Source organism: Nothobranchius furzeri, chromosome 7, assembly GCF_043380555.1.
Source record: "Nothobranchius furzeri strain GRZ-AD chromosome 7, NfurGRZ-RIMD1, whole genome shotgun sequence".
Classification (NCBI taxonomy): Eukaryota; Metazoa; Chordata; class Actinopteri; order Cyprinodontiformes; family Nothobranchiidae; genus Nothobranchius; species Nothobranchius furzeri.
In genome coordinates, this window is record NC_091747.1 from 44073751 (window position 1) to 44088170 (window position 14420).

Consider the following 14420-nt stretch of genomic DNA (forward strand, 5'->3'; position numbering starts at 1 on the left):
ATATAGCTGTCATGAAACGCTTTTGTTGCTCCTGTAATGGTTGCTTGTTTTGCTCTCGGTCTCTTTCTTTCATACGCTGAGATTAGATTTTTTTAGCCATCAAAGCAAAGCTGTTATTAGCCAACAGGTGGCAAAGACCAGACAGAGACGCTGCAGCGTGTCTTATAATGAACAGTGTTAATGACACCATCTGTAAGCATTTATGCTGATAATCCTGTAGTGTACAACAAAAGTACCGGCTCCATTAGAGGTTAAGCTCTCAGCTTGTCAGATGTAGATATATATGTGAATGTATGTGATGAATACATATGACATTTGTGCTTTACAGACAACACGGCGTCCATACTGACGAAGAGAGGTGGCTTCAGAAGGAGCGAGCAGCCTGTTTATCGCCTACCCGTGTTGATTACAGACAGTGGAAGTCCAGCCCTCAGCAGCACAAACACACTCTCGGTGCGTGTGTGTGAGTGTGACTCAAACGGCGAGACCTTGTCATGTGGAGCGGTGGCCTACACGGCCACTGGTCTGAGTACCGGCGCCCTCCTGGCTATTCTGGGCTGCATCATCACTCTTCTGGGTAAGACCGGCATGACCCCCAGTGAGGGAAATATGAGGTGGTATTACTACAGTTTGTTTGTCTCGCTGCTGCAGAGATCACAGCAGAACTTTATTATCAGGTTTCAGGAGCAGCGTTTTCACTACATTTAGTTTTCTTTATACTATTTATAAAAACACAGGAAGAAGGAAGAAATAAAAGAGAAAAGAAAATTGGCACTGGCCACCTGCAGTACTTAGAATCTCCACCAGGAGGTTTTTATTTATTTATTTATTATTTATTTATTTATTTATTTATTTATTTATTTATTTTTGGGAGGACTGAACTAATCCTGCTTCATGTGATGATGGATATTTACCCTGGCGATAAGGAACAGTACATAGCTAAATAACTGCAAGCAAGCATTATTTTTGTGTTTGAGTAAGACCTTACCAATGGGTGGCCATTAGGGTCAAAAATCCCTGGAAGCACAAGCTCCAGCATAATGACAAGCACATCAGACTCCCTTTCATCACTGGCAATGAGCAAAGAGGTAAATGTGTAAAACAACGTTTATAAATAGTGAAAGTTTTGTAACCGTTTGTTACAAATCAATAAATGAGTTTTGTTCTCATGGGCTCTCGTAGAAGCAAACTGTCCTTTAGTAATCACCCCTCCTAATATAGTAGAAGGTCCTGTTTCATTCACACCTGACACACAACACGAAGCTGCAGCAGTGGCACCCCAACAGGCTCATGTTGCAGTTTAGAATTAAGAAATGAAATAATTTGTAAATCTCATGAGATGCTATCAGTTTTCACAGATACTTATCCAATAAAAACCAAAACGAGATCTGTCTTTGCACGATAAAAGCTTCATCTAAATTATTATCTGTAAAAACTATCAAGCAATGACCTAATGAGCTCAAAAACATGTCTCAGCAACATGAAAATCTAAACTCTTCCTCTCTCTCCCACCCCCAGTGTTCCCATTAAAATCCAGTCCCTTAGCAAATCTAAAGAGTAGGCAGTGCATTGACAGCTTAGGCGCTCTTTATTAGCACAGCAGCTCTTCCTCGTTGTCCAGCTGAACTTCCACCTCACACGCTTGGCTCCATTTGTCTGTTGAGCTGCAGTGGGAATACATTTAAAATAACAGCCTCTGCAGTTCAGAATGGAGTTCAGATTTAAGTGGAGGTAATGTAGATTTACAGTCCTGCGCTTCGAATCAAAGTGCACCTCAGAGTTTACAGCCCAATCGGACTCCTCTGCAGGCGATTGAAGAGGTTCGCCTGAATATAGTAGCATCCTAAGTTTACTCACAGGTTATCTCTGGGGGGGGGGGGGGGGGGGGATCTCTTCCCCTCTTGTCTCCCTCTCGGATAAACACGCGTCACCTTGGTCAGCCGGCTCTGAATAGCCGCTCGGATGTTTACAAGTAAAGCAGTGATGAAATCCTGCCAGCAGAGATTAATGATCTGGAGTTCTGGGCTCTCTCTGGGTTTTTGCTGCATCTTTATTGTGTTTAGTTGAACCTGCGGGGAGGGTGAAACTCATCCTGTGAAGTTTTTTGTAACAAGCTGATCAAAAGTTGTGTTCACCTCCACTCCAAAGGCAGTCTTCACTGATCCAAACTTTGTGGAAAATAAGGTGGAAAAGAAACAGATTTAAAGTGATCTACAACCAACTCAAGAATCCAAGTCTATTTTTCTTCCAATCATAGAGCCACATACTTTAAAGGTAGAATAAGTAATAATGTTGCAGTGCAATAACCTCAAAACAGTCTGTTTCCTATCATGAATAATGATCAGCTGGCTGGGGGGGGGGGGGGGGGGGGTTGTCTCGTTAAAAAAAGGCCAAAGAGGGACGTAGTTTTGGTTTACAATCTGTGAGCCCGCCTCCATACTTCGTGGTTCCAGAGCCAATCAAATCTAATTCAATTCAATCCAAGAATACTTTATTAATCCCAGAGGGAAATTGATTGCCCTAAAGCCCCTGGGGTTGCCATGTCTGCACTGGCATTTGTAATTTGACACTAGCCAGCTAAAAGAAGCAACGCTGTGGACAGACTCTTAGCCACTCAGGCTACTTTTTCAGTAACCAACAACTCAATAATACGGTGAAATGTATTCATCTACTTAACTTACTGTGTATGACTCATAATCTCTTGTCGTCTAGAACTTTCTGGTGCTGATCCATAACTGGCAACGGTTGCTCAGCATGAACTCGTTTGTTTAGATACATGGACTGTAGTACCCTAATCTGACCACAGGGTGTCATTCTTTTTAACTTTTTATATCTCGTATAAAACCATGTAGGGGAACAGCTTTTACACCTCGATCTTCTAGGTGTCACCTTTTTGGCACTGTTTTCAGGCACAATTTCTATTGGTAGTACAGTTACCACGGTGAAGCCTAATGGGGCTACTGGTAGTTACCATGGTTATAGTAATAGAAGCCACTGTTACTACGGTGACACTAAGTGGGTATGGTAACCTTAATGAGGTACTAATTCCCACTGTGAGCCTAAAGCCTGGGGCACACTGAAGACAGATGCGTCGCTGTTTTGGGAACTCAAATGGTCACACAGGAAGCGACGCACTGCTGAGCGCTTCTTGGACAGCCGTGCGATAGTCACAACATCATGCCGGACTTGAGAACAGGAAGTGACTCTTGTTTTTGCGTGATCAGTCTTGCCGTCAACTTTTGTGAGACACTAATTTGTTAATAATGGGTAAGTCTTCATTAGAATGTTTTAAGATAAATATATAAGATAAGGTAAAATGGGTTTGTGCCGTAAAGCCGTTCCACGTCGTAATGTCTGTTGTCAAGTACTCCACAATGTTGTAAACAGCTGCGCCACGGCGCTTGAGATAGAGCTCATGCCTATCTTCAGCACCTCGGCGCGGACCGGTCACCATGGTAATTTTTGAGACCACTGGTGATTTACTACAGAGCCAATTGGTGGTTATGATAGGCCACTCCTACTCACAGCAGTGACCCTAATGGGCCACTTCTAGCAGCTTTAACATTTCTGTTGTTCTTGTTGCCTGTTACGCTTGTCTAACATCTGAATTCATGCCCTTCAAACTGTCATCAGACATGTTCTAGTTATATTGGTATCCAGATCTGCCTTGTCAGCATTTAAAGCAGTCATTTTCTAAAAGAGCTTTTATAACCGATACACTACCGCGTATCATATTTCTTCTTCCTCCTTTCTAATAATTCAGGAGGTCATGGAGGTAAGTACTGTATTGCTTTTCAAGGACTCTCGGCTTCTGTTGCTGCGTAACACCATATGTTGAGATGTTCGTAAAGACACTTGTTAAATGAGCATTCATTAACATCCTCGCACAGACGATGCAGTACAGAGCTGTCACCTCCAGGCAGCATTATTGCTCATAAAACCCACAGACAAAGCAATACCATCAGAGTGGAGTCACGGCTTAACGCTTAGCTGATTTTCACTCAAAGAAGAGGAGGATCTAAACGGCACAAACAGTAGCCCGATGGGGTCAAACGTAGCTTTTTATTCTAATCTCCTGGTAGTTTCATCCCTTTTATTGTGACAGAACACCTTTTTTAGTAAATTATAACATCAGAGGAGCTACAGAGAGAATATGTAGCAGTAGACGGCGTGTCCTCAGGCCACATGTCCTCCACATTAACTCGTCTGGTTTCGGCGTTTGTCTGAATTCAACTAGAGTTTTGTCTTCTGCTCAATGGGACTAGCAACTTCTTCCCCCTTTTTCCTTTTTAAGCATTTTTTTCCCCTGCTCTCTTCCCCCGCCTTCCTCCTTCTCCCGTGTTAGCAGCCTGTGTGAGTCCACTCTTCCTGATCCTTTATTCTTTATCTCCATTGATAGTTTTCCATCAAGCCCCTTTTTTTCGATCCATAGGTAGCAATCGAGACTGTGATTGCACATGATTGTGTTGTTGAGGATGACAATCGAGCCTCACCTCTGTCATTCTGAGACGCCATCCCTCACAAATCAGCTTTTCGCACTCCCTTTCCCGTCTTTTCCTCAATCAGTATCTCCCTTTCTCATCAGGTGAAAGGAACACTAACTCCATGTAGCTTCGACGATTCGGCTCGTCAAGAGTCTAATAACTGCAGCCCGTGTAGCATGTGCAGTGCTTCCCCTAAACGCCGCTCCTCCTCGTGTCTCAGCATTCATTCGTTTATCCGAGAGCGCCGGTGATAACAGATGATCGAAAACGGGCTGTTTTCACCCGCCAGGCCATAAACCACTCAGAGCTGCATTTACATTAACTCTACATGCTCATAAGCTGAGTGCTCATCAATCAAAGCTTGATATTTTTAGATTTAATTACTGAGCTTGTGCTTCTTGCATTAATAGCTCCTAAAAAGGCCTGAACACAACGGAGCTTTGAAAAATGTCACATTTGCTCAGTTTTTTTAATGATACAACCACTTTAGAAGACACATCTAAACTACTGAGCTGATCATTATCTCGTTAAGATCTACCGCCCGTCCTCCCCCTCTCCTCAGTACAGGTCAGGTATGGCTCAGTGCTCTGGAGGCCCAATTAGGACATTACGCAGCACTCCAAACCTCCAGACAGTTATTTCTATCTGAAACTCAGAGTTACTTATCAGACGCATTTCAAACATCTCTAGGCCTGATTGTGTCTCATGCTTCTCTGTTTGCGTCCCCCGTGTGCGTCCTTGTATTTGTCTCTGTAGCAGAAACACACATTTATTTAAACTGTCATTACAGCTTTTTCTGACGGACTGGTCTTTTCTTTACTCGTGTAAAACACGTTTTTATACCTGAGGAAAAAACCTCATCAGGGAGAACCAAGAAAAATAGCTCAAAGCTTTTAGAAAATGAAGGTAAAATACAAACAAATGCCCCAAAGAGACTTCAACAAATGTCAGAAACACATTATGAAGCTGGATCAACACAATCATTATGTTTTAGGAGACTTTTATTGACGACAACAACAAAATAAACTAATTATGATAACAACACATTGATGGCCATAGCCCCCCACACCTCCTGTTCAATGCTTCAAGCTGCTCATTGAAAAAAGTGCTTGTGAGGTGAAAAAGGGTCCATCAACCTGTGGAGCTCCGTTAATTTACCATTTTTTTTCTTTGTCCCTTCAACAATACATTTAAGTGGCAATAGCAAATTTACAGAACAAATCCTATTCAGCAGATTTGCTATTGCTGCTTTAAGACATGGCAGGATAATGGTCACCTAGCCAGCATTCACCTTTCACCTCCTAACTCAAATCCAACTACTCCATTTGCAAACTACTTTCATGGGACGGCAACACAAAACTTCAAGTCTGAATGTTTTCGTTTTGTGCATCATTGCATCGCATCTCTACCGAGAAAACCCGAACCTCAGCAGGATGAAAGCAACAAAACTTCACCGACTAGGAAATAAAATCTGAAGGACGTCATACGAGGCATCGCCGTCTCTCTGCAGTGATCTGATTTAAATAACAGTACTGTTGTGTTTTGTTGTTTTGTCTTATTCAGTCAAACAGAACTACTAAACCCTCAGAGAAATAGTAGAGAGAATACTTTACTGCAGTAGCAGTCTTTTTCTTTTCCTAAGATCAACAACGGGTTACTTGCTCTTCAGTGAGTGAGTTGGGTTTCCTGTAAACGTTGCCATGGAGATATCGCCCCCTGTAAGGAGTGAATTAGTTTTGTAACACTGAAAGCCCAGAGATGAACCGTTTCCTCTGTAAGCCACAAATCCCGGTTGGTAGTTCGGGTCCTGAAGCAGATGTACTGTCAACAGTGTGACGGATCCTAACGCTGACATCGGGAAGCTTCCTGAATCCTTCAGGAAGCTTCTAGAATCATTCCTAAAGAGCAAGATTAAATCCAGTGTGTGCTCCAATTGGGATTCATTTTATGTGTCTGTTGCTGCGACGGCGGTGGCGACTCCCTCCCTCTTAGTTATCAGTGAGGATACCTTTTATGTGACCAGATACAGTACTTTTGTTTTCCTGCTCACTTTATTTCCAGATGTTGCTTGTTATTATAGTTGCTTCTTTTGTTTTTGAAATCAGAGCTTTTTGAAAAAGTTTAAGTTTATAGTAAACACAGCTGAGTGTGTGTGTGTGTGTGTGGGTGGGGGGGGGGGCTCGTGGGGATTGAAACGTTCACATTTAGTTAGATCAACCAAACTTTCCCTTTATTGTTTCTCAACTCCAGATCTGTAGAAACTGTTCTCATCATTCTAGTAGAGAAACGGCAATCTTAATGTTAAATACAAACTGGAATGAGCTCGATTTGTTTGACTTTTAATGTTTTTGTCTAAATTTCCAACAGATTGAACTAAAGGACATTGGTCTAGCTAAAAGCAGCTAAACTCAGTTTGGTTCTGGCCCGGGGTTCTACAAGCTGTAAGAAGATCCAACATGTATTCTGAACCCATGCCACTGAGTGATTTATAAACTAGTGGTGGCACTTTGAAATTGATCCTGTAGTTTACTGGTAGCCTGTGCAGAGATTTAAGAACAGGAGTGATGTGCTCGGTTCTCTTGGTTCTTGTTAAGACTCTAGCAGCAGCATTTGGAAAAAGCTGCAGTTGCTTCACAGCTTTTTTGGGAATACCAGTCAAAAGACCATTGCAATAGTCCAGCCTGCTGGAGGTGAACGCATGAATGAGTTTCTCCATATCTGGATCAACATCTTCCGAATTTGCTTTTGAAGGTTCTCAATCATCCATGGCTTCTTGATTAGCGATGGGTACCTTTGACATTTGAATCGATTTGGTACTAATTCCCGGTACCTAGGAATCAATACCGGTATTTAACGGTACCAATTTTCGATACTTTTGAGTGTTTAATGTTTTAATTCTCTTTTATAATTAAATATATGTTTTTCTCAATAAATAACCATATTTGATAAATATCACGATAAATAACATACAACTGTTTGTATTTTAACATTGTCCTTGTAGTTTTATAAGCTGATAATTAAACTGAAGCAAACATCTTTACTGTGAACTGAATTTACTGTGTGTCTTCATTCCTCTTGCCGTCCTTTTTCATTTGATTTTTCCTACTGGGAAGTTAGAATTTCCGAGGAGAAAGCGAACACACCATTAGCTGATAACAATGGTGGCAATGGAAGCTAATTTATCAAGCTAACGTTAAACAGTTTATTTAGCTGCTGGAGCAGATTAAAACGATGATGCCTCACACTTAAATCGTTGTCGCTGGTTTCATCTTCACCCAATCACCCGTCGCATTTAATAAAGTGAAGACAAACTTTAGAGCGCATTCATGTTCTTCTAGTCGGAAAGTCGAAGTTCCGAGGAGAAAGCGAACGCACCATTAGCGAAACGTAAGCTAACATATCAAGCTAACGTTATCTTAAACATTTTATTTACCTACCGGAGCAGATTAAGATGAGGATGTCTCACTTAGATCGTTGTCGCTGGTTTCATCATCACCCAGTTACCCATCACATTTAGTGAAGTGGACCCAAGCTTTAGCGTGCATTCTTTCTACCATGCTGCTCTGTTTACAACTCGCTCGCAGTGACCGACAACACAACGCTCTTGCGCATGCGCAGCTGTCTAGGCAAGTTCTCATTATTAAGGATGGGTACCTAAACGAGGCACAGTTTCAAATGACGTGAATCGGTGCTCAGTCGGTACTATGGAATTCGGTCGGTACCTTAAAAAGTACCGAATTCGGTACCCATTGCTATTCTTGATAAAGGACAACTCGACTTTTGCTTCTAAACTGAGAAGTTTTATCATCCATCCATCCATTTTCATCCGCATATCCGGAGTCGGGTCACGGGGGCAGTAGCCTAAGTCGAGAGGCCCAGACTCCCGTCTCCCCAGCCCAGGGGTTGGCAACCTGTTCCCATCAAAGAGCCATTATTACCCGTTTCCCACAGTAAAGAAAACACTCGGAGCCACAGTAGCTGTGGCGTTGTGGGCGGGGCCTACCCTCAGACAGCAGAGAGCTGCTTTAACCAATCACAACAGGTAACAGCAACCAGTACCGGTCGCTCGTGTACATCAGAGTTATCTTTCATAAGACGATAATCAATAAAACGATTTATATAAAGTGGATCCAGAAGTTGTAGCCTGTCTCTGCCTACAATATTTTGATATTTTTCACCCTGTTGGTGGTTTTACTGAGCAGATGCCACTTTTGTCATACGTTTCTTTTTAAAACATGTTTAGACTGTTCAGAAAACAAATCCAGGCTCTGTCACGTTTGATAGTTGTAATTAAACTTTGTAGGTGGGGAAGGTCAGAAAAGGATCTGATCATTTTGTTTTTCCCTCATTTACAGTGACGGATATATGGCTCTGGTTAAATTTTATCTCTTTGCAACAATTTTCACAAGAAAACAGAACAGTTAAAAGCAGGGCTTGTGTTGACCGGACAGTTCCCGTATTTGACCGTTTATTTTGACGGAGAAAGAATAGAAAGAATTACCCCGATGCATGCAGACGAACTGACATTTTATTCGCACATCGCAGATGTAGCTAAATCGCTCAAGAAAAGATTCCCATCTGAACATCTGAGCTGGACACCGCTCAGCGCCGCTCGCTGTCAGCGCTTATGTACGGTGCACAGCGAGCTGAAGATGTGGAGAGGGGCATGGAACGCGTCGCAGAACCAGAGCGCATGCAGGAAGATTCCTCCGACTGAAGCGAGCGTTTTCCAAACCCTGTCTTTCAGAGAGACTTGTCACTTAGAAAATGTTCCTTGATTATGAAACTTTGGCTGAATAGCACTTGTTCCTGTCTCCAATGTGGCGACACATCCAGGAGCCGTCTGAGGAGAATCCCAGAATCTCACATCCTCTTCAGCTCAGAAAGCACAAGCGTGACGCATCAACCCGGTCTCACAATAAGACCGGGTTGGACCCGTTCAGGTTTACGCAGACAATTGTTACATTTAGAATTGGCATACAGATATAAAATTAATGCAGTAAAATATAAAGCTTTTTATTTAAATATCCATTCATTATTTTACAAGCACAGAGAGCAACATCAGATGGATGGAAGAGCCGCATGAGGCTCCAGAGCCGCGGGTTGCCGACCCCTGCCCCAGACACTTGGGCCAGCTCCTCCGGGGGAATCCCAAGGCGTTCCCTGGCCAGGTGAGAGACATAGTCCCTCCAACGTGTCCTGGGTCTACATTTAGGCCTCCTCCTGGTTGGACATGCCCGGAAAACCTCTCCAGCGAGGCATCCAGAAGGCATCCTGACCAGATGCTCGAGCCACCTCAACTGGCTCGTCTCGATGTTGAGGAGCAGCGAATCTACTTCGAGCCCCTCCCGGATGACCGAGCTTCTCACCCTATCTCTAAGGGAGAGCCCAGCCTTTCTGCGGAGAAAAAGCCGTTCTTTCTGTCATTTTTTTTTTCCTATGCGTGTTTCACACAGATGCACACAAATTACCTTCTCCGCGAGACAGAACAGCTTTGGGGTAGTGATGTGACGTTCACGAATGAATCCAATCTTTTGAACGAGATTTCAAAGTGAATGATGAAAGCCAAGTCCCTGTAGAGAGCCGTTCATCTTGTCTTCCGGTAACAAACCTCCCCGGAAGTCAGGAAACTGCACCTGCTCATACCCCACCCACTGCCCTGACGGACGCAGGAGGAACGCTACCCAACACCGTGCGCCCTCACGGACAGGGGAGGAACACGTTGCTCTTAATACCACACACACCCCACCCCGCTCTCTTGGCTTCACTTCGTTCAAAGGAGCCAGTCTTTTGAACGGCTCTTTGTGGTAAACGACTGACTAATGAACGGCTCACATGAAAAAAACATAAGTCCTATCACTAATCTCTGCCTCCACCTGGACAATCATGTTTGTAAAGTAAAAACCAAATATGTCCTTTTCGCTGCCTCTTACAGTATTTGCTGGTCCCAGATAACATTTCACTATCATTTCATTCAGTGGGAACATTTTTGTTTTCACTTTCCAAATCTTATCAACAGTGTGGTGCAGGAAACTTTCTATTTATGGACAGAAACAAATCATGTAAAAGACCACAGCTCAACTGAAAGTTCAGCAGAATGAGTAAACGCGTGCAGCTGTGAGGTGGCGGTTCAGAAACGCAACACGGAGCGGACGCCTCCTTCTGTATCTGACTGTGTCAGAGCTGCTGATTAATACATCTCTATTAAACAGCACTGCAGCACAGACACACAAACTAGGTGTGTGTGTGTGTGTGAGGAAGGAGGGGGGTTACAAAGTGAGTAAATAATCAGTCCCATGTTGCCCTGCATCACACAGCACATATAGAAATACTCTAATGAGAAAGTGATGCCTGCTGGTAAGAAAAGGGCAGCAGAGAAATTTCACCTTGTTCACTATCGATTGTGTGGGGTAGATCATTTAAACAATTCAATTACAGCAAAAGCCTTTGTAGCACCAAATTGATCCGCCTTTCTTCTGCTGTTTGTCTGGTTTACATCTTCAGTACATGTGCTCCAGAGTGAGGCGTGAGCTTCCTGTCGTACCAGTGGCGCGCCGCTTTCTGCTAAACTGCCTGAGCCGGAAATCATGTCTTACAAAAACTCCCGTCGTCTGACACGCGCCATTTGTATTCTCGGGCATCCACCTGCTCAGCCTAGAAGATCGTAACTGGATGTTGTTGGCCCATTTCCAGTCCCTGATGCATCGCGGTTGCCTTCTAAGCATTAAAGAGCTTTGCTGGAATGCACCAGGAATATTCTATTTAGCTGTCTTTCGCTGTATCGGATGGCTGAAATACGAGGAAACAATCTCACACAAAAGTGTTTAGCATTGTGTTTTGTATCCTTAAAAGTGTTGCGGCTTTCCTGGAGAAGGGCTATTTGACCCCAGGGACTTTTCCAGGTTTTATTTCCCCCAAACTGGTGATATCAGATCTACGTTTGTATGATATGAGAGCTGCCCATTCCTCTGCTGACGCTCTCCTCTCCCCGTTATTAAGGAGCATGAAGAGGCGTTTGAATCCTGGTTCCAGGGCCTCCCTCTCTGCAGCTAGAGCAGGAAAAGAAATATGGACCCATGGAACAATATTTCACTGGCACCAGGTTGACATTGATGGATAGAGGATCATTAGACATTTGCCAGTTTGCTTGGGCATGGGGTTATTTTTAGCAATAATGTATAGGAGAGGGAGCAGGGAGTGGAGGAGGGCTTCGGTACCATCTCAGAGGCCCATGGATTCCTTTTTGGTGGAGTTGTGAACAAGTCTGAAAGCAAAATGTGGGTGGTGGAAAACACAAACAGGCATATTACAGTCTATCACATCAAAGGCTCCGCTCTGCGCACTCAGCTTAATATTTAGACTGTTTATTCATGACTGTCAGCACCCTTTTTCCACCATAAATCTTTTTGGCATCTTCTGCAACCATTCTGAGTTCTTAGTTTTAGTGTTTTTCTACAATTATTAGCTGTTTGTTCACAGTTAAGGCTTTCTAAGTGGAAATTTAAAGAAATGTTAATAATAATAATAATAATAATAATAATAATAATAATAGTAATAATAATAAATGTTAAATAATAATGTGCCTGTTTTGGAGCATTTGAGTAGAATATTGCACTAGTAGCTGTAAAGGTTGCAGGTTCCTGGGCTAGTTCAAACAAGTCAAAGGCAAAATGTACAGCTGACCTCTTAAATTCAAAACTCAAAACGCAGTTTTTAGTCTAATTTCAGCTCTTCAGAATTATTTAGCAGTTTTGCAAGATAAATTAGCACAAAGAGTAGCTAGCACTTAATACGATTCTCTAAAAGCACATAAACTAATGGTGTATGGGTTTATATGCTTGTGTTCACATAGAATTTTTAACAATGTATTTTTTTTTTATATTGTAATGATACACTAGATGTCAGCTCATCAGTCTGGTCAAAACTGAAAGCCATCTCTCTAAACTGAGGCTACTGAATGACAGCTTTTTGCCATTACTCCGTCAAACAGTAAATTTACCCATAAGCCTTTATAACCAGAAATATGAAATATGTTTGATATGACTGATATTGTCGACTCGTAATGTCTCTTACCAATATTTCAATTTTCAACATTTTCTTTGCAAAAGGACAACAACAGTGATTAAGTGTGACTGAAGTGTGTGTGTGTGTGTGTGTGTGTGTGTGTGTGTGTGTGTGTGTGTGTGTGCGTGTGTGTGTGTGTGCGTGTGTGTGTGCGTGTGTGCGTGTGTGTGTGCGCGCGTGTGTGTGTGTGTGTGTGTGTGTGTGTGTGTGTGTGTGTGTGTGTGTGTGTGTGTGTGTGTGTGTTAAAGATCTTGATATAAGAAAAGCAAGCCTTGGGTGAAGGGTCTTGTTTTTGTCAGTTATTAGGTTTGTGATACTTCCATCTGGACACTTTAAAGCATGAAGTGGTTTGATGTAAATTGGCAACCATTGTCTACAAGTTGATTTCAAAATGTGGCAATAAATTTTTTGTTTTCACTTTTATTTTTTACTCATGGAGAATTTTGACTTTGATAAATATGTATAAATGTCTTTAAATCAACCTGTGGGCCCAGTGTGCTACCTTGTGACGATGCATCTGTCATGTAACACAGCATATCATCTGCAAAAAAGTAGAGCCAGACAAGAGCTTGGCTTGTCTTGCTTGTATTGCAACATGTGTCTGACTTCCTGCAACTATGTTGAATGTAAATATTTTCCACATGTTGCAAGATTCTTTCAGATCAGAAAACATTTGTAGCTTAGTTAGCATACATGGCCAAAATGCAACAAAATTCTCTCAACATGTGAAATACTTGTCACTTAATGTAGAAGTCAATTTAAAAACAAAATCCTAATTTAAAATAATGTTTTCATTTTTTTCTTAACTTTCTTTTCTTGTAAAATATTTAAAATTCCAAATAAGGAAAGACAATCGTCATTTCAGTTGACTGATTCACTCAGAATGGTCACCATCCATTGACTCAGGTCTTTCTCTTTCTTTTCAGTGATGGTTCTGCTAATTGTGACGATGCGCCGCAGGAGGAAGCAGCCTCTTATTCTTGATGAGGAGAGGGACATCAGGGAGAACATTGTCCGTTATGATGACGAGGGAGGAGGAGAGGAAGACACGGAGGCCTTTGACATGGTCACCCTACGCAACCTCAACATCGTCCGAGATCCTAGTGTACGGCGGGACGTCACACCAGATACTCCCACATTTTTTCATTACACCTCAGTGTCTCGCCCACCCTACAAGTCCCTGCCGGAGAACGTGGTGTTTCGGGAGTTTATTTGGGAGCGGTTGAAGGATGCCGACGTGGACCCAACAGCACCTCCGTACGACTCTCTGCAGACGTATGCTTTTGAAGGCAGCGGCTCTGTGGCCGAGTCACTAAGCTCTCTGGAGTCTCTAAGTACAGACTCGGATCAGAACTACGACTATCTGAGCAATTGGGGACCACGCTTTAAAAAGCTGGCCGATCTTTATGGCAACAGTGACAGCAGCGGCGTATTCTCATAGCCCACGAAGCATTCCTCCTAAACTCTAAAACATCCAAGTAATATATTGTCAAGGAAAACCATTTTGTCCGCCTTAGTGCATCGGAGGAAAGAGATTCAAAGACAACACAAGAGATTGAGCAAAAAACTCTTTGACTTCAAAGATTTTTGGTTTGTTTACCTGCCTGTATGGATTTTCAAAAGCGTGCTATGGCGAGTTTTGACACAGACTTCAAAAAGTGGCTCGACTGAGGAGGAAGCCTTGTGTGCAAAAGACATTAAAGGTTTCACATTTGGGCTCGATTCCAGCCGTTGACTGCAAAATGCATCACATGTTGAAGCGGTATTTTTTTTTTTGTGTGTGTGTGTGTGTGTTTTTTTATGACGAGGCACCTGTCCTTTCACTCCAGTGATGGGCACAGGCCCAACGCTGCTGCTTTGATGCATTCCTTT

The 14420-nt window shown here is 42.7% G+C and overlaps 1 protein-coding gene across 2 annotated transcripts in view; it reads left to right on the forward strand.

Moving 5' to 3' along the window:
- cdh7a (cadherin 7a) overlaps positions 1 to 14134 on the forward strand; it is a 200161-nt gene extending 186027 nt beyond the window's left edge. For both annotated transcript variants that reach the window (XM_015975712.3, XM_070553097.1), the window contains 2 exons: positions 329 to 577; positions 13475 to 14134. In XM_015975712.3, the coding sequence (XP_015831198.1) occupies positions 329 to 577; positions 13475 to 13989 (764 nt within the window). In that variant the 3' untranslated portion in view covers positions 13990 to 14134. The remainder of the gene's footprint in view (positions 1 to 328; positions 578 to 13474) is intronic.
- Positions 14135 to 14420: the final 286 nt, after the last annotated feature.